This window comes from Canis lupus, chromosome 1 (genome assembly GCF_048164855.1).
Source record: "Canis lupus baileyi chromosome 1, mCanLup2.hap1, whole genome shotgun sequence".
Classification (NCBI taxonomy): Eukaryota; Metazoa; Chordata; class Mammalia; order Carnivora; family Canidae; genus Canis; species Canis lupus.
Window position 1 is genome coordinate 103,407,351 of NC_132838.1, and position 17,899 is coordinate 103,425,249.

Below are 17,899 nucleotides of genomic sequence, written 5' to 3' on the forward strand. Positions count from 1 at the left end.
TCATTTTGGTAGCTTCTGTTTTGAGGATTTTGACGGTTTCATCTACATTTTTTCATATATCAGAATAAAACTGTTCTAATATTCTGTTATCAATTTATAGTCTGTAGGATGTGATGGTGTCCTGATAATGGCGACATGTGCCCGCCCTTTTCTATCTCTTTTCTTAGTGGTTGTTGCTAAGATTTATAAAATTAAACAATGTTCACAAAAATGAACATTTTTGGCTTTATTGATTTAAAAAAATTTTTTGTCCTTATTCTTAGCTACTCTTCTCATTATTTTCCTCCTTTACCTTCATTTGGAATCTTTTGCTATTCTTTCTCTAAATTCTTGATATGATAGAATATGTCATTCATTTTTTTTAGGCTTTTTCCTTCCTAAACATTTTGTTCTTGGTTCTTAATTTCCCATTTCAGGTTTTATGTGTAACGTTTTACATAATCCTTCAGTGTAAACATTCTCTCATTTCCATTTTGGTTTTCTCATTTCACTCCTGGATTATTGAGAAGTCCATTTCTTTAATTTCCAAAGTGCGGGAGTATCTTTGAGGGAAGAATCGAGTGACTCTGAGAGGACCCCAGGAGTTCCAACTGGTCTCTATGAGAAGTCCACAACCAGGTAGCACCCACTGTGGGCAGGTCCTGTGCCTTCCTAGGGTCCGTGGGGTCCCTCTCCCTGGAGTATGGGGTCTGGGTCCTTTCTGGGCTAGTGAATGGCCAGAGCAGCATACACACTGGGCTCTGCTGGGGGCTCCCCTGACTGGGAGGGAGAGGATGCACTTGTCTTCTGTCTGAGGGTCAAGTGGTTCAGCTGAGCGTAGGTCACATCTGGGGGGGCGTCAGATGCAGTAGCCTGCAGCAGGGGAGAGTGAGAGGGGAGGTTGGTGTTGGGGTGGGGGGAAGCCAGGGTGATCAGAGAAGACAGGGCCCACCTGACTGTCCATCCACCTATCTTCCTCTGCTTGTCTGTCCTCTGAGTCCTGTAATCCTCCTGAAAGGGAGGATAGAGGAGTGGCCAGGACCCACTTGAGACTTGACACTGAGTGGCTCACCTGGGCGTACGTCACTACCTGGGGATCTTCATCCTGTGTGTTCTGCTGCAGACAGACAGTGAGAAGGATATTTATCTCCTTGAACCCACTCAATCCCCCCAGTCAATTTATCACACTGTGGCCAGAGTAATGCTTTCAAAGTTTCGGGTAGATTAGGTCACTTTCCTGCTGGACTCTGCAGGGACTTCCTGAGCCTTGGAGCATGTGATGCTGTCTTAAAACAGCTGATTCTATTCCTGACACTGTTTCTTGCCCATTTGGCTCCAGCCACATGACCCGTGTTCCTGAAGTACCATGTTGCTGCCTCAGGACCTTTGCACTTGCTACTCTCATATCTTGTTTTATTTCCTTAGCCACACTTTGCACCCGAGGACGCTGTGACTTCCTTGCATATTGTCTGACACCCACAAGGAGAGCTCGTTCAGTGGGGGTCAATTATGTTCACTGCTAAACCTGGAACACTAAGTGGGATTAGGTAAATATTGGACTCCCAGTTATCTTTGCTGAGTGAATGAATGAAGGAGGTCCAGAGACCTTAGGGTGATTCACTTCTTCATGCACCCTGTTGAGATCTGGGTATGCACTCCAATAACCCTAAGTCAGACAATGGATGGGGAGCCAGGCAAGGAGAGCCTGGAGGAGGGGCCAAGAGGTCACAGCGGGATGTCCCAGGTGCCCAAGGGTGGAGAGGTCATCAGTGGAACAGAGCTGAGACTGGGTGGTGTGAAGACAGAGAATCATGCATTGGATTAAGTTTGGCACCAAGAGGGCCCTGGGGTCTGGATGGGAGTGGGGGTCTCACCCAGTGGTCCAGCTTGACCCCATCCTCAGGCCATGAGTCTTGCACAGCAGCATCTGTGGGGTAGAACGGGGTGTATGTCGTGGCAAAGTCCCCTGAGCTCCCTCAGGGCTGCAGACCCTGACCTGCTCCCAGATGGGGCGGCTGTGACCCAGGGGATCCAGGGGTGAGGTGCTGAGGTCATGCATGGGGGAATTGGGTCCTCACCCCTTCCCAAACCTTCCCAGCCCACCCCCAGGGTGGCCCCTTCCTCTCACAGAGGGTTTCCTCCTGGGCGACAGCAGCTGGCCTGGAGCTGGGGAGGAGACATGGTGTCAGAGGGCATGCAGGGGGCGAGCGGGTGGGAGTGTGGGGGTCTGTGGGCAGGAGTTACCTGTCCTGAAGGCCTCTGTCCTTGGGCTCTGGGTCTGCATCCCCTGCTGGACATTAGGAATCATCATTCCTCTGGGATGGAAGGTTACAACCTCCCCGCTCCATGTGATTCCAGGGAAAGGAGCCCTTCACCCGCATTGCCTGTGTGTTTCTCCATCTCCCAAGATTGAAAAGAGGGGAGCACCTTCTATTGGCACATGGGAGCCAACCTGGGTGTTTTCTGTCTAGACTCTCTGACTTGAGATTCTGTGGAAGTGTCCTACATCGGCCTTTCCCACCTCTCTGGGTTCCCTCTGGCCGCTGCCCTGAGCCCACCCTGGGTCAGCCCACAGAGCACCACCACCCCTGGGGTGCCTCAGCCCCTTCTTACTCGACTTCCTGCATTTGCCCCGACGTTGCTGTCGGACCAGGAGGAGGATAAGGAGGCAGAGCATCAGGATGAAGGCCACCGAGGCCCCAATGAGGACATACAGGTACCAGCTAGGACCTTGGGCAGGAGCTATACCATGAATGAGAGAGTGATTCCATTTTACTGAGCGCCTACTGTGTGCCAGGCACCTGTTGGGCTCCGTGCTTGCACCTGTGACTCTGACAACGATCATGCAGCAGGGGATTGTCGTCCCTCCCACCTGCTCCACAGACTGGAAACTGAGGCACAGAGCAATCAATCACGTGTCTCAGGTTGCTCAGCATGGAGGTGGCAGGGCTGGGACAGGAAGTTGGGATGAAGGTTCCCTGTGCTCTACTCATGCCTCCCCTGTGAGGTCACCACTCCGAGGCTCTGGGCTCCTCATTTGGGGCAGGATCTGTCCCAGCATCTTCATCCTGAGCTGAGAGTCCTTCCAGACCTCAACACCCCCCAGCCATCAACTTCCCTCCCCTCCCCCTACAATGTCACTGTCACTGCTGCAGAGGGACAGGCACCCCCCTAGAATCATGACTTGGGGAACCTCCCCATGAGCCCTCCTCACCCAGGAGGTCAGAGCCATGGTCAGAACCGAGGACAAATCTAATCTGGGCCATGACTCTCTCCTTTACACTTGGGGAAACTGAGGCCCACACAGGGGAGGGGCATGTCCAAGATAGGGAATGAAGGGGTCATGAAGTGAGGGTGTAACTCAGCCTCTGCTCCCCACGACCCACCCATCACCTCCTGACAGAGACCCTCACTTACCCTCAGAGCCTCCTGGGGTCAGTAGAGGGTCAGGGGAGGGCCTGTGTGCTTCCACTGCACCTGCTGCCCCTCCCCCAGATGGGTCCCCACCCCTCCCTATCCCATGAACACCCAGCCTCCTCCACCAGCCAAGATCCCTGGTGCCCGTCGGCCCCCTGTCATCTCTGAGAGACTGGAACCAAAGGCCCTGGATGGACGCCCCTGTGACTCACCAGCTGTTGGGCTGGACATTGTGGGTGGGGGGCCATGGTGTCCAAAGGATCCTGGGAAAAAAGTCAGGAGAGGAGGCTAGAGCTTCCCACAGAGACCCTGCCTATGCTCACACTCCTCCTCCTTATTTACCCTGAGGTCCCCAGGTACTCCTCCTCCTCCACCTGGAGAATTCTGGTGACGGGGTCGAGAGAAGAACCAGGGGTAGGAGGGCAGTGTGAGGGGTGGACCCCTCAGAGCCCCCCTCTCCCATCCCAGCCCTGTGCTTTTGTGGGCACAGGGCCCTGAGAACAATGTTAGCACATGGAGGGGACAGGGGCAAGGGCTACTCACCTGAGACCAGGATCTCCACGAGGACACTGGGGTATGACAACAGGTAGGGGAAGGTTTTGATAGAGCCGTAGCACCTGTAGGTCCCCCCATGGGCTGGGGTCACAGGACTCATGGAGAATTCAGCCTCGTACTTCCCAGCTCGGTACTTCGATCTAAGACGCAAGGAGGCATCAGCTGCCCCATCCTTGGACAGAAGGAATGTGTCCACATTGCTCAGTGACTGACACAGCAGGGTCACATTCTCTCCTGGGGCCACCGTGGGTCCTGGATGCACCCATAAGGAGGGTGTATAGGAGAGCTGTCCTAGAGAGAGGAAGGGTAGGTAAGGGTTGGTCCAGCCTTGTCTTGACCTGAGTCTGTGTCCTCTGAGTCTCTCCCATCTTTATCCCCGGTTTCTCTGTCTCTCTCCCTCCCTGTGGACCCCACACCCTTGGTCCTGGCGGCCACTACCTGGGGTTCCCCTCAGGGACCTGTGCAGTCTGGGTCCTGACTGTACCCATGGCTCCTCACCTGTGACCAGGATGTCTAGGGGGTCACTGGGGGCTGACCACTGGGAGGAGAGGCTGTGTCCACCGTAGCATGTGTACTGGCCCCCGTGGGAGGATTTCACTGGGCTCAGGGAGAAGTCTGCCCCAGAGAACCCAGCCTGAGTCTGCCGGCCATGAAGCTGAAGGAGGTCACTTGTCCCTTCCTTGAACAGAGCGAATCTGTCGTAGCTGACATCAGAGAGACACTGGAGGGTCAGGTTCTGTCCAGAGGTCACAACAGGGCCCTGCTGGGTCAAGAGGGAGGGCTTCCCCAACACACCTGGGAGAAGACCAGCCATGGATTGTAGGCTGATTCTCCCCAATCCTCCCTTCTCCCATCCTGACTCCTGGGTCTCACTGTCCCTCACCCTCTCAGTTTCTGACCTGTGACCCCATGGTCCCCTCACCCCACTGTTATGTCTGAAGGTCTCCTGGGAGCAGATCTGCAATAACTTGTCTGGTGCCTCAAACCACAGATGAGGCAAAAATCAGACTTTCTCACCTGAGACCAGCAGCTCCAGAGGGTCACTGGGGAGTGACCACACCTGGGGGGTGTTGCTGTAAAAACCATGGCATCTGAACGTCCACATGAGGCTGGGGATCACGGGGCCCACAGGGAACAGGGCCTGGAACTCTCCACTGGGGGCTCGCTGGGAGTCCCGGGTCCAGGAGGGCTGGCCTTCTACTTCCCTCATCAGAATAAACCTGTTAAATCCTCTCCATGAACCACACTGGAGGGTCACGTTCCCTCCTGAGGGCACGATAGGGCTGGGCAGAACTGAGAGGCTGGGTTTGCTGTGCATCCCTAGGAGAGGGGAGGGGCTGTGTTAAGTGGGGCTCAGATTCCCCCACATGATCCCTAGGGATGGGCTGTAAAAGGGTGACACCCTGAGAGCAGACCTTCTTCCTGAGGGCAAGACCTGAGTAGGCTTCGCACCTGTCACCACCAGCTCCAGCTGGTCACTGGGCTCCGACCAGCCAGTGGGGCTTTCATAGTAACAGCGATACCGTCCTGCATATACACTTGTCATGTCTGTGATGGGGAACTTGGCCTTGTCCTTCGGCTCCAGTGGCTTCTGCGCCTCCCAGATCCCTGGGTATCCATCTTTATACAGGATGTACTTCTGGGCTTTCAGGCTCCCCTTACACCAGAGGGTCACTGATGTCTCCATGGGGATCACAGAGCCTGGCTCAGCCCAGATGGTGGGTTTGGGGAGGGTCCCTGGAAGGAAACAGAGGCTGGGTCACAAGGTCCTCTCCACCCTCAGTTCCCAACTCAGCCCCAAACACCCAGATGTCCCCCCTCTGTCAACCCAGAGCTGCTGATCTCCATCCCCCCTGCCTGGTGGGTATTCCCTGTCCCCAGTGAGGAGGTGGTACTGGGACCCCTGGGGACAGACTCACCTGCCTGCACTTGGGTCCTGGAGCCCACACTCAGCCCTGGAAGAGAGTCCCTATGAGAGGTTTGCCCTGAATTCTGAGCTGAGGGCCTCCCAGTGAGCCTCCTGACCCTGGGGTCTCTGACAGACCAGGGCCTGACTGTGGGGTGGGTCCCACTCAGACTATGGTGTCTCCTCCCCTCCTCAGATCTCACCTAGACAGAGCAAGGCCGTGAGGATGGGGGTCATGATGTCTCCTGTCTCTGTCCCAGCTATACAGATGGAGGGACCTTGGTGTCCATAGATCAGACAGATGCACGGAGCACAGGCACTCGGAGACCAGTCCTCCTTGTCACGGGGTTTTCACGTCAGCCACCCCACAGGAAGGGGAACAGCCTAGCTGTCATTTCCCAAGGGCTGAGGCTCAGGCAGGCAGCAGGCTTTGCAGTTGTTTCTGATCACAATTGAGGCCTCACCTGACCCAGAAACTGCTGTCTCCCTGGCCTGATACCCCCTTGTGACACAAACTTCAATATGTATTATTGAGTGTTTGCAATGTCTCTGTCCCAGAAATACATCTCTGAACTAGACTGATTCAAACTACTTTGTAAAGCTCAAATTCACAAAACAAAAAACTAAAGAAAAAGGCACACAATTAAAAGTAGGTGTATCTGGTGTATAATTTTCCTGTTGTGTTGCTGCTATAATCAATCACTACAAGCTAGTGGGTTAAAGCAGCACAGATTTATTATCTTACCTTTTTGAGGACAGAATTGCAACATGGACATCCCTGAGTTAAAGTCAAGGTATAATCTAGCTGTTCTAGAGTTCCTGGGGATGAATCCATTCCCTTGCCTTTGCAAGCTGCTACTCCTGCCCATATGCCTTGGGGTCCCCTTCCATCTCCAGGGCCAGCATCACGTTGCTCCAGCTGCTCTGGAGTCTCTTCTTTGGTTCTGACCCTGCCCCTCTGGCCCACTCCTTACTCATGAGGACCTTTGTGATGACTCATTGCCAAGCATTCTGTCTCTACTAGAGCCTAGGAGCAACCCAGAGCTGCTTCACAAAAGGAGAGTAGTTCTCTGCAGAAATGGCATAGTGTGGCTTCAAAATCTTTAATATCTACATTGTACGTCATCTATATGGTTCCCTGCCAAAGGACGTTGAGCTCATCTGCCACAGAAACTCCAAACACCATTGGAGTTTTTAGGTCATACAAATCAGGCTTTCTGAAGTTTGGGCCCATTGCAAAGACTTCTCTTGTTCTGGGCTCAAAACCAACAGCTCCTCAACTCAGGGAGCTCTATATTGTCTCCATGTTCCAAAGCTGCCTCACTAGGAATTGAACTTTTGTCTCATTAGTAGGAGGATTAGATGGAGCCATGAGTGTTAAGCTAGGATGGGGTATCTCAACATGCCTCAGGCAGCTGGATGCCTAGAAATTTCACAGAGGTAGCAAGAAACTGAAGTTTGGAGAGATTTATTTCCCATAGTCTTACAAATCACCTAGAATAGTTGCTACTTCTTGTTTCACAGATATAATCCACATGGTGTGTACTGGATCTGTGTGATGTCCTATTCAATGGAAGGACAGTCATGGTCCACACAGCCTGGATAACACAGGGCTGGAGATGTGACACAGAGCTAGAGATGTGGTACAGGGCTGGCGATGTGGTCAGGGCTTGAGATGTGACACAGGGCTGAAGACATGCTCAGAGCTGAAGACATGCTCAGGGCTGGAGATGTGTGCAGGACTGGAGACGTGGGCAGGGCTGGAGACATGCCACAGACCTGAACAAATGTGGACAGTGACAGTGTATAGCTGAGCCTGAGAACTAACTATAGACCAAACCTAATGGCATTTACAGACTCAGGAAAATAAACCCATTAATCAACAGTTGCATACCAGGTGCCAGGAGAAAGATGGGTTTCTCTGTGGGTCTTCAGCTGGAGCAGAAATGGACATTGGAATCACCTGGTGCACAAGAATCCAATTCTCCAAGGTCCTTCTGTCTTCTGTGCAAAAGAGGTAGGCAAGTTGAATGGAGAGTGGAAAACATCACTGCCTCTGTATTGATCGGAGTTATTTATTTTTATTTTTTTATTTTTATTTTTTTAATAAATTTATTTTTTATTGGTGTTCAATTTACCAACATACAGAATAACACCCAGTGCTCATCCCGTCAAGTGCCCCCCCTCAGTGTCCATCACCCATTCACCCCTACTCCCCGCCCTCCCTAGTTCATTTCCCAGAGTTAGGAGTCTTTATGTTCTGTATCCCTTTCTGATATTTCCCACACATTTCTTCTCCCTTCCCTTATATTCCCTTTCACTATTATTTATATTCCCCAAATGAATGAGAACATATAATGTTTTTCCTTCTCCGATTGACTTACTTCACTTAGCATAATACCCTCATTTCCATCCATGTTGAAGCAAATGGTGGGTATTTGTCGTTTCTAATGGCTGAGTAATATTCCATTGTATACATAAACCACATCTTCTTTATCCATTCATCTTCCGATGGACACCGAGGCTCCTTCCACAGTTTGGCTATTGTGATCTGAGTTATTTTTATTTATTTATTTATTTATTTATTTATTTATTTATTTATTTATTTTTGTATATTTTTTATTGGAGTTCGATTTTCCAACATATAGTATATAACACTCAGTTCTGAGTTATTGTTGGTGGTATGAATCTGTGCAATATCTGCAAGGGTGAGAATTACTTTTGTTTCACTATTTTGGTAAGAGGCATTTCCAGCACTTTCCACCTGGCCTTTCCTTCACTGAATCTCTTACATCACAGGTCAGAAAACCAGTGCTCGCTGTTGAGGATGTTTGTATGGTCTAAGGATCCCAAAACTAGAGAAATGACTACAAGAAAGGTCCAAGGAGCCACTAACCACACCTCCTCCTTATGCCTCAACTCTCACTGGCCTGCTCAGACATCAGTGGTTTGGGGGTCTCCAGAAATAATTGAATATTTAACAAAATGGTAAGATCAACAATGCACATTTTAGTTAAAAAAGAAAAGAAAAGAAAAATCCATAGGAGACAATAGATTACTATTTCACTAATAAAGAAGGCAATGGCATTGGTTTTGTTTATTTATTTATTTATTTATTTTTGGCATTGGTTTTAAATGAGGGGAGCAAAGTGCTGAAAAGCCTGTGTGCAGGGAACAGTGGCTCTGCCCACTTTCAACTTCCTACACACTTTCCAAAAACTGAATGTGGAATGTGCATGAGGCACAGCTCATACATCTTCCTCTCTGGAGAAACAGACTCTATTGGAAAGAACTCCTTATGGCCATTTCTCCTACTCAGAAGTTCATACTCTATGACTTCCCATTTTAGAGTGGATACCAGATCTGAATCTGCCTTTCTTGTTATCTGCACTCCCATCTCTCCTGAATTGCCACCCAAGGCTCCCCTTCACCTACACATCCAACATAATCTCAGCTGGTGTCTAGGACCTTCATGGAAGTGACTACCTTTGCATTTCAAACTGATTTTATGCTAGTTACACATTCACTGTCTCTCCCTGCCTCATAAATAATTATCCCTGATAGGGTAAGGGGTGTATCTGAGAATTTGTTATAATGATTCCGTAGACAAGCAGGAGTTAGGCAATAACTTAAGCAATAATTCCCATGGAATTCTAAGCCACATCTTCTCATTGCTGAATCATGAGCACACTTCACACTGTGCTCCAGCATGTAAAACACAATAAACGAACATTTACAAGCAAATAACTACATTATTAATGATTGGTTTTAATAATTGCTTAATTGATCACCAGTGCTTAATTTAAGAGTATTTATTAATGAAGAGTAAATTGATAACATACCACTGAGAAGATAATTTGAGGGGAATTTTAAAGAGGAATTCAAGGCTCATTCTAAAAGTACAAAATGATATCATAAAGACATGACTCACTTTCCTTCCCTGCAATGTAAAGCAGAGCAGGGTGGTGAGTTTTGCAACCTCAGTGACTTTCCTGCCTGTCCCAACTGTACGGAGAGGTGGGGGGTGGGGGGAAACAGAGCCTGGAAGACCACACTGAGCAACAGGATGCATGAGTAGGCATCCATTAATCTCTCAGCCCAGCCACATTTCAACACTGACACTTTACCAGAAGCAGAACAGCTACTTCCTCATTTGTCAACTCTGTACTGGTCCCAAATAAGATGTGGACTTCTCCTTTTTCAGAAAACCATTTCTACCTGTCATAAGTGCACAGTTCTGCATTTCAGGAAATGTCCAAATGTGCCATCGAGTGAAAGAAAAGTGACCAGTGCCTGGTTCAGAGCTGGACATTCAGAAGATTTGTGGGTCATGCCCAGGTCACCACTTCTCCCCACACTTGTGTGGTTTGTGTGCATCACCAGAGCATGGAATCCAATCTGTATTAATGAAGTTTAACACAAGTGCACCTTGGGTGCCTTTCTTACAGCTGTTGGTTATGGCTAGAGTGGTGAGTGGAGATGACCCAGGGCTGGAAAGGGGGAGTCTCGGCAGAGAAAGAAACCATGATGCATACAGAAGAGCTTTGTCCAAGGATACCTCACGCTTAGATTCAGGCTGTGTGTTTTGGGGTGGAATACCTCTCCAGCGACATTGTCCATATTTTTCCTTATGGGTGATTTTTGCTTTCATAACTTGGTTAATTTTCCATTCCTCACGTTTCTTCACAATAAAGTTCCCATTTGTCTTTTGTAATTGATAATCGATTCATGGAGAGATACTTTGAGTGTGTACATATCATGCTGCCCATTAAACTTCCACTTAGATAATTCTATCAGCCACTGACCATTATGCTAAAGCAAACACCTTCTCTTTCCCCCAAGTGAATTATTTGCTATAAAAATAATACCGTTAATGGCATCTCACTGCTTTTACGTACTTGGGAAACATGGCTGATGCTTCTTGTATTTCTCCCATAATAAGCGAAACCATCTAAGCTTTCTGATTTCCCTACGTCTCCATATTGACATCTGGTGTTCTTCCAGCACCATTTTTTCTTCCCTTTACTATTTCCTCTTTTCATTTAAAATTCCACCCTAAAATTCACTGTATATAAAGATAGCTTTTTTGCAAAAAAAAAAAAAAAAGAAAAGAAAAAGAAAAGAAACTAGACCCCTGTTTAACACCATACACAAAAATACACCTAAAATTGATTAAAGACCTTGATGTGAGACCTGAAACCATAAAAATCCTAGAAGACAACACAGGCAGTAATTATTCTGAAATTGGACATAGCAACATTTTTCTAGATATGTGTCCTCAGGCAAAAGAAACAAAAGCAAAATTAAACTACTGGGACTACATCAAAATAAAAACTTTGTGCATAGCAAAGAAAATCATCAAAAATAAAAAGGCAGGGGCACCTGGGTGGTTCAGTGGTTGAGCATCTGCCTGTGACTCAGGTCATGATCCTGGGGTCCTGGGATCGAGTCCTTCATCATGATACCCCCAGGGAGCCTTTCTCCCTCTGTCAATGTCTCTGCCTCTCTCTGTGTGTCTCTTATGAATAAATAAATGAAATCTTTTAAAATAAATAAGTAAATAACAAAAAATAAATAAAATGAAATAAAAAGGCAACTTATGAGATGGGAAACAATATTTGCAAATGGCATATTTGATAAGGGGTTAATATCCAAAATATATAAAGAACTTCTACAACTCAACACCAAAAAAAAAATTACAAATAATCCAATTAAAATGGGCAGAGAACCTGAATAGGCTTTTTCAAAGAAGACATCCAGGGGCTCTAGGGTGGCTTAGTAAGTTAAGTATCTGCCTTCGGTTCAGGTCATGATCCCAGGCTTCTGGGATTGAGTCTCATATCAGGTCCCCTCCTTAGCGGGGAGCCTGCTTCTCCTTCTCCTTGTGCTATTCCCCCTGCTTGTTCTCTCTCAAATAAATAAATAAATAAATAAATAAATAAATAAATAAATATTATTCATGAGCAACACACACACAGAGAGAGAGAGAGGCAGAGACACAGGCAGAAGGAGAAGCAGGCGCCCTGTGCAGGGAGCCCAATGTGGGACTCAATCCCAGGATTTCAGGACCACACCCTGGACGGAAGGCAGGCACTAAACTGCTGAGCCACCCAGGGATCCCCAAATAAACAAAATCTTAAAAACAAACAAAGACAACCAGGAGGCCACCAGACATATGAATATATGTGCAACATCACTCATCATTAGGGAAATGTCAATCAAAACCACAGTGAAATATCACTTTACATCTGCCAGAATGGCTAGAGTGAAAAAGACAAGAAACAACAAGAGTTGCTGAGGAATGTGGAGAAAAAGGAACCCTCCTACATTGCTGGTGTGATTGCAAACTGGTGCAGCCACTCTGGAAAACAGTAAGGAGGTTTCTCAAAAAATTAAAATATAATACCATAGGATCCAATAATTCCACTACTGAGTATTTACCCAAAGAAAACAAAAACACTAATTTGAAGAGACATATCATTCCTGGGGCATCTGAGTGGCTCAGTTCATTAAGTGGCCAACTCTGGATTTCAGTTCAGGGCATGATCTTGGAGTCATGAGATCAAGCCACAGTTCAGGCTCCAAGCTCAGTGAGGTTTCTGCTTGAGATTCTTTCTCTCTCCCTCTCCTTCTGCCCCTCTCTCTGCCTGCTTGTTCTCACTCTCCTTCTCTAAAATACATAAAATAAATCTTAAAAAAACATATTCACCCATATGTTTACAGCAGCATTATTTACAATAGTCAAGATATGGAAGGAACTCAAGTGTGGATGAAGAAAATGTGATGTACATGTACATATACACATAATGGAATATTACCCAGGCTTGAAAAGGATGAGATCTTGCCATTTGTGACAGCATGGATGGACCTAGAGGGTATCACGCTAAGTAAAATAAGTCAGATAGAGAAAGACAAATGTCATGATTTCACTCATATGCAGAATCTAAAAACCAAAACAAATTAATAAACAAACAAAAAGCAGAATCATATCTTTAAATACAGAGAACAAATAGATGGTTGCCAGAGGGGAGCTGAATGCAGGGGGATGGGCTGAAAGGGTGAAAGGGAGTGGGGGGAGGTACAGGCTTCCAGTTATGAAATTAGTAAGTCATTGAAATTAAAGGCTTAGTACAGGGAATATGGTTAATGATACTGTGATAACGTTGTGTGATGACAGATGGTAGCTACACTTAGGGTGAGCACAGCCTAACGTACAGAGAAGTTGAATCGCTTTGTTGTGCACCTGACATTAATGTAATATTGTATGTCAGCTATACTCCAATTAAAAAAAGAATATAGGGCAGCCCCGGTAGCGCAGCGGTTTAGCGCCGCCTACAGCCCAGGGCGTGATCCTGGAGACCCTGGATCGAGTCCCACATCGGGCTCTCTGTATGATGCCTGCTTCTCCCTCTGCCTATGTCTCTGCCTCTTTCTCTCTCTCTGACTCTATGAATAAATAAATAAAATCTTTAAAAAAATAAAAAAGAATATAAATGTCTCTTGTTCTGTACAGTGGTAAACAGCTCCATGTTGAGATGAACTTGAGTTTGCTTAGCCCAATTTCCCAATATTTCACAAGTACAAATAATACTTCAATTAGTAGCCTTGAGATATATCTTTTCACATTTTTGGCAGGAATTTCCTGAAGCAAAAGCATAATTTCCACATGTTGTTTGGTAAATAATGATAATTCTCCTAAATGTGAATTGTCCAATTTTTTTTTTTACACAAAAGAGCAAGTCTTTTATTTTAAGGAAATTGGTATTTCCCAAAGGTATAGAACTTTGAGGGTCTGGGTGGCTATGTATTTTGATAAATACTAGAATTAGACTAGAAATTTTAATTTACTATCTAAAATGCAACAGTGCTTTTGACACATGCCAGCTTTTCATGTGACCATGTTCCAATTTTGCATTCCTATCAACAATATAAGAGCATTTCTGTTTATTCTCAAATTTGTAAGAGCAAGTTGGAAAGCTTCTTTTTTTTTTTTGCCAAATAGAAAAAATAACATTTCAGTTTAGTTTAAATTTGCATTTACTTAAGTAGAAGTAAATCTGAACGGATTTTCACGCGTTAAAGTGCCATTCTATTTTTTTTATTGGAAAATATTAAAATTAGTTTGGAAAAAATAGAGCATATTGTGAAAAACATGTATTGGATTATTCCTTTTGTAATTGTAGGGTAAAAATATTCTGGATATTTATTTTTTGATCATTTTTAATTTTTTATGTTTTTATGTTTTAGGTTTTTAAAAAACATTTTATAATTGTCAACATAGTGTTATATTGGTTGCAGGTGTACAATATTGTACACAGCACAATACAGTGACATGATCTTCACAAGTGTCATTTTAATCTTTTTAAAAATTTCCTATTGAAGGTATCCCTGGGTGGCTCAGCGGTTTAGGGCCTGCCTTTGGCCCAGTGCACGATCCTGGAGACCGGGGATCGAGTCCCTTGTCGAGTCCCGCGTCGGGTTCCCGACATGGAGCCTGCTTCTTCCTCTACCTGTGTCTCTGCCTCTCTCTCTCTCTCCCTCTCAATCTGTCTATCATAAATAAATAAATAAATCTTTAAAAATTTTTTCCTGTTGATCCCAGGACTCTGGGATCATAACCTGAACTGAAAGCAGATGCTTCACTTTCACCAACTGAGCCACCCAGGTGCCCCTCTAATTATATTAAGAGAAACATTTATTTTTTATATTTTCCCCCAGCTTTATTGAGGTATAATTAGCAGATAACTGAGTTATTTCTTTGTTTAAATTTTTTATTGGAGTTCCATTTGCATAACACCCAGTGCTCATCCCGCCAAGTGCCCCCCTCGGTGCCCATCACCCAGTCACCCCCACCCCCCCCCTCCCTTTCCACCACCCCTTGTTCGTTTCCCAGAGTTAGGAGTCTCTCATGTTCTGTCTCCCTTTCTGATATGTCCCACTCATTTTTTCTCCTTTCCCCTTTATTCCCTTTCACTATTTTTTATATTCCCGAAATGAATGAAACCATATAATGTTTGTCCTCCGATTGACTTATTTCACTCAGCATAATACCCTCCAGTTCCATCCACATCGAAGCAAATGGTGGGTATTTGTCGTTTCTAATGGCTGAGGAATATTCCATTGTATACATAAACCACATCTTTATCCATTCATCTTTCGATGGACATCGAGGCTCCTTCCACAGTTTGGCTATTGTGGACGTTGCTGCTATAAACATTGGGGTGCAGGTGTTCCAGCGTTTCATTACATCTGTATCTTTGGGGTAAATCCCCAGCAGAGCAATTGCTGGGTCATTGAGCAATTTTTAACTCTTTGAGGAACCTCCACTCAGTTTTTAACTCATTGAGCATATTTTTAACTCTTTGAGGAACCTCCACTCAGTTTTCCAGAGTGGCTGCACCAGTTCACATTCCCACCAGCAGTGGTTCCACACAAATCTTAAGATGATTTGTTCCAACTCTCTGAAGAAAGTCCATGGTATTTTGATAGGGATTGCATTAAACGTGTAAATTGCCCTGGGTAGCATTGTCATTTTCACAATATTAACTGTTCCAATCCATGAGTATGGAATGTTTTTCCATCTCTTTACATCTTCCTCATTTTCTTTCAGAAGTGTTCTGTAGTTTTTAGGGTATAGATCCTTTATCTCTTTGGTTAGGTTTATTCCTAGGGATCTATCTTATGCTTTTGGGTGCAATTGTAAATGGGATTGACTCCTTAACTCCTCTTTCCTCAATCTCATTGTTAGTGTAGAGAAATGCCACCGATTTCTGGGCATTGATTTTGTATCCTGCCACATTGCCGAATTGCTATATGAGATATAGCAATCTTGGGGTGGAGTCTTTTGGGTTTTCTATGTAGTATCATGCCATCTGTGAAGAGGGAGAGTTTGACTTCTTCTTTGCCAATTTGAATGCCTTTGATTTCTTTTTGTTGTCTGATTGCTGAGGCTAGGACTTCTAATACTATGTTGAATAGCAGTGGTGAGAGTGGACATCCTTGTGGTATTCCTGATCTTAGGGGGAAGGTTCTGAGTGTTTTCCCATTGAGAATGATATTCGCTGTGGGTTTTTCATAAATGGCTTTAAGATGTTAAGGAATGTTCCCTCTAAACCTACACTTCGAAGAGTTTTAATCAGGAATGGATGCTGTATTTTGTCAAGTGCTTTCTCTGCATCTACTGAGAGGATCATATGTTTCTTGTTTTTTCTCTTGTTGATGTGATCTATCACGTTGATTATTTTACGAGCGTTGAACCACCCAGGGATAAATCCTACTCAGTCATGGTGAATAATCTTCTTAATGTGCTGCTGGATCCTATTGGCTAGCATCTTGTTGAAAATTATTGCATCCGTGTTCATCAGGGATATTGGTTGATAATTCTCCTTTTTGTTGGAGTGTTTGGTTTTGGGATCAAGGTAATGCTTAACTCATAAAATGAGTTTGGAAGTATTCCCTCCCTTTCTATCCTTCAAAACAGCTTTAGTAGACTAAGTATTGTTTCTTCTTTTTTTCTCATTAAACTTTTGTTTTAATGGGTCTCAAAATTCTGTGACAGATTTTTGGTCAAGTTATTTCCATTAAAAAGTACTGATTTTAAAAACTAATAACTTAAAACTGCCACACATGCACACACAAAAAACAAATGATCCACAAAACATTCTCCTTTCCTTCTGAAGGTTTTATGATGCTTTGTTATCATTAACCACTCTTTTACTATTAAACTTAAATGGCCAATTGACACAAACAGTTCTGAGACCATTCTTCCGCCACCGATTAAGACTGGGGTAGCAGGTATTGGGGATAATATTCATTTAGCCTTCTGAGATTTCTGGGAAGACTTGGTAACTTTGCCAGCTCCAGCTGCCTTCCTGTCCACTGCCTTGATGACACCCACAGCAACTGTCTGTCTCCTGTCACAAACAGCAAAACAGCCATGAGGAGGATAGTCAGAGAAGCTCTCAACGCACATAGGTTTGCCAGGAACCATATCAACAATGGCAGCATCCCCAGATTTCAAGAACTTGGGACCATCTTCCAGCTTTTTTCCAGAACGATGATCTATCTTCTCCTTCAGCTCAGCAAACTTGCAAGCAATGTGAGCTGTGTGACAATCCAGCACAGATGCATATCCAGCACTGATTTGGCCTGGATGGTTCAGGATATCACCTGAGCCATGAAGCCAGCTGCTTCCATTGGTGCGTCATTTTTGCTGTCACCAGCCACATTGTCACAACGAACATCTTTGACAGATACCTTCTTGACATTGAAGCCCACATTGTCCCCAGAAAGAGCCTCACTCAAAGCTTCATGGTGCATTTCAACAGACTTTACTTCAGTTGTAACATTGACCAGAGCAAAGGTGACCACCATGCCAGGCTTAAGAACACCAGTCTCCACTCGACCCACTGGGACAGCACCAATACCACCAATTTTGTAGACGTCCTGGAGAGGCAGATGCAAGGTCTTATTAGTTGGATGAGTTGGTGGCAGAATGCAATCCAGAGCTTCAAACAGTGTGGTTCCAGTGGCATTCCCATCTTTACGGGTGACTTTCCATCCCTTGAACCAAGGCATGTTAGCACTTGGCTCCAGCATGTTGTCACCATTCCAACCAGAAACTGGCACAAATACTACTGTGTCGGGGTTGTAGCCAATTTTCTTAATGTAGGTGCTGACTTCCTTAATGATTTCCTTGTATCTCTTCTGGCTGTAGGGTGGTTCAGTGGAATCCAATTTGTTAACACCAACAATTAGTTGTTTTACACCCAGTGTGTAAGCCAGAAGGGCATGCTCACGGGTCTGCACATTCTTGGAGATACCTGCTTCAAATTCACCAACACCAGCAACAACGATCAGGACAGCATAGTAAGCCTGAGATGTACCTGTAATCATGTTTTTGATAAAGTCTCTGTGTCCTGGGGCATCAGAGATGGTCACATAATACTTGCTGGTCTCGAATTTCCACAGGGAGATATCAATGGTGATACCATGTTCACATTCAGCTTTCAGTTTATCCAAGACCCAGGCATACTTGAAAGG

At 45.5% G+C, this 17,899-nt stretch overlaps 1 protein-coding gene across 9 annotated transcripts; it reads right to left on the reverse strand.

Annotated features, from left to right (window-relative positions):
• Positions 1-211: 211 nt before the first annotated feature.
• LOC140642877 (leukocyte immunoglobulin-like receptor subfamily B member 3) lies at positions 212-6,335 on the reverse strand. 9 transcript variants are annotated; one of them, XM_072844115.1, is made up of 14 exons: positions 6,061-6,313; positions 5,871-5,906; positions 5,404-5,688; positions 4,969-5,271; positions 4,450-4,746; positions 3,940-4,242; positions 3,609-3,659; positions 2,593-2,721; positions 2,224-2,269; positions 2,108-2,145; positions 1,854-1,906; positions 1,070-1,096; positions 932-990; positions 212-852 (listed from the first exon to the last, which is right to left on the reverse strand). In XM_072844115.1, exons 1-14 carry the CDS (start codon positions 6,092-6,094, stop codon positions 822-824), a joined length of 1,692 nt encoding a protein of 563 aa, XP_072700216.1. In that variant the 5' UTR covers positions 6,095-6,313; the 3' UTR covers positions 212-821. The 9 variants fall into 9 exon arrangements, with proteins under 9 accessions (XP_072700216.1, XP_072700171.1, XP_072700161.1 ...); XM_072844070.1 differs by having other exon boundaries at positions 932-1,096; positions 2,224-2,266; positions 6,061-6,317; XM_072844060.1 differs by having other exon boundaries at positions 932-1,096; positions 6,061-6,315.
• Between the last annotated feature and the right edge of the window lie 11,564 nt (positions 6,336-17,899).

Excerpts from the sequence above, each read along its gene's own strand:
- LOC140642877 (XM_072844060.1), bottom strand. The coding sequence starts at position 6,094 with ATGACCCCCATCCTCACGGCCTTGCTCTGTCTAG. Across the intron at positions 5,907-6,060 it reads CACGGCCTTGCTCTGTCTAG|GGCTGAGTGTGGGCTCCAGG; the intron begins GTGAGATCTGAG and ends ACTCTCTTCCAG. Across the intron at positions 3,660-3,939 it reads CGTGGAGATCCTGGTCTCAG|GATCCTTTGGACACCATGGC; the intron begins GTGAGTAGCCCT and ends CTTTTTTCCCAG.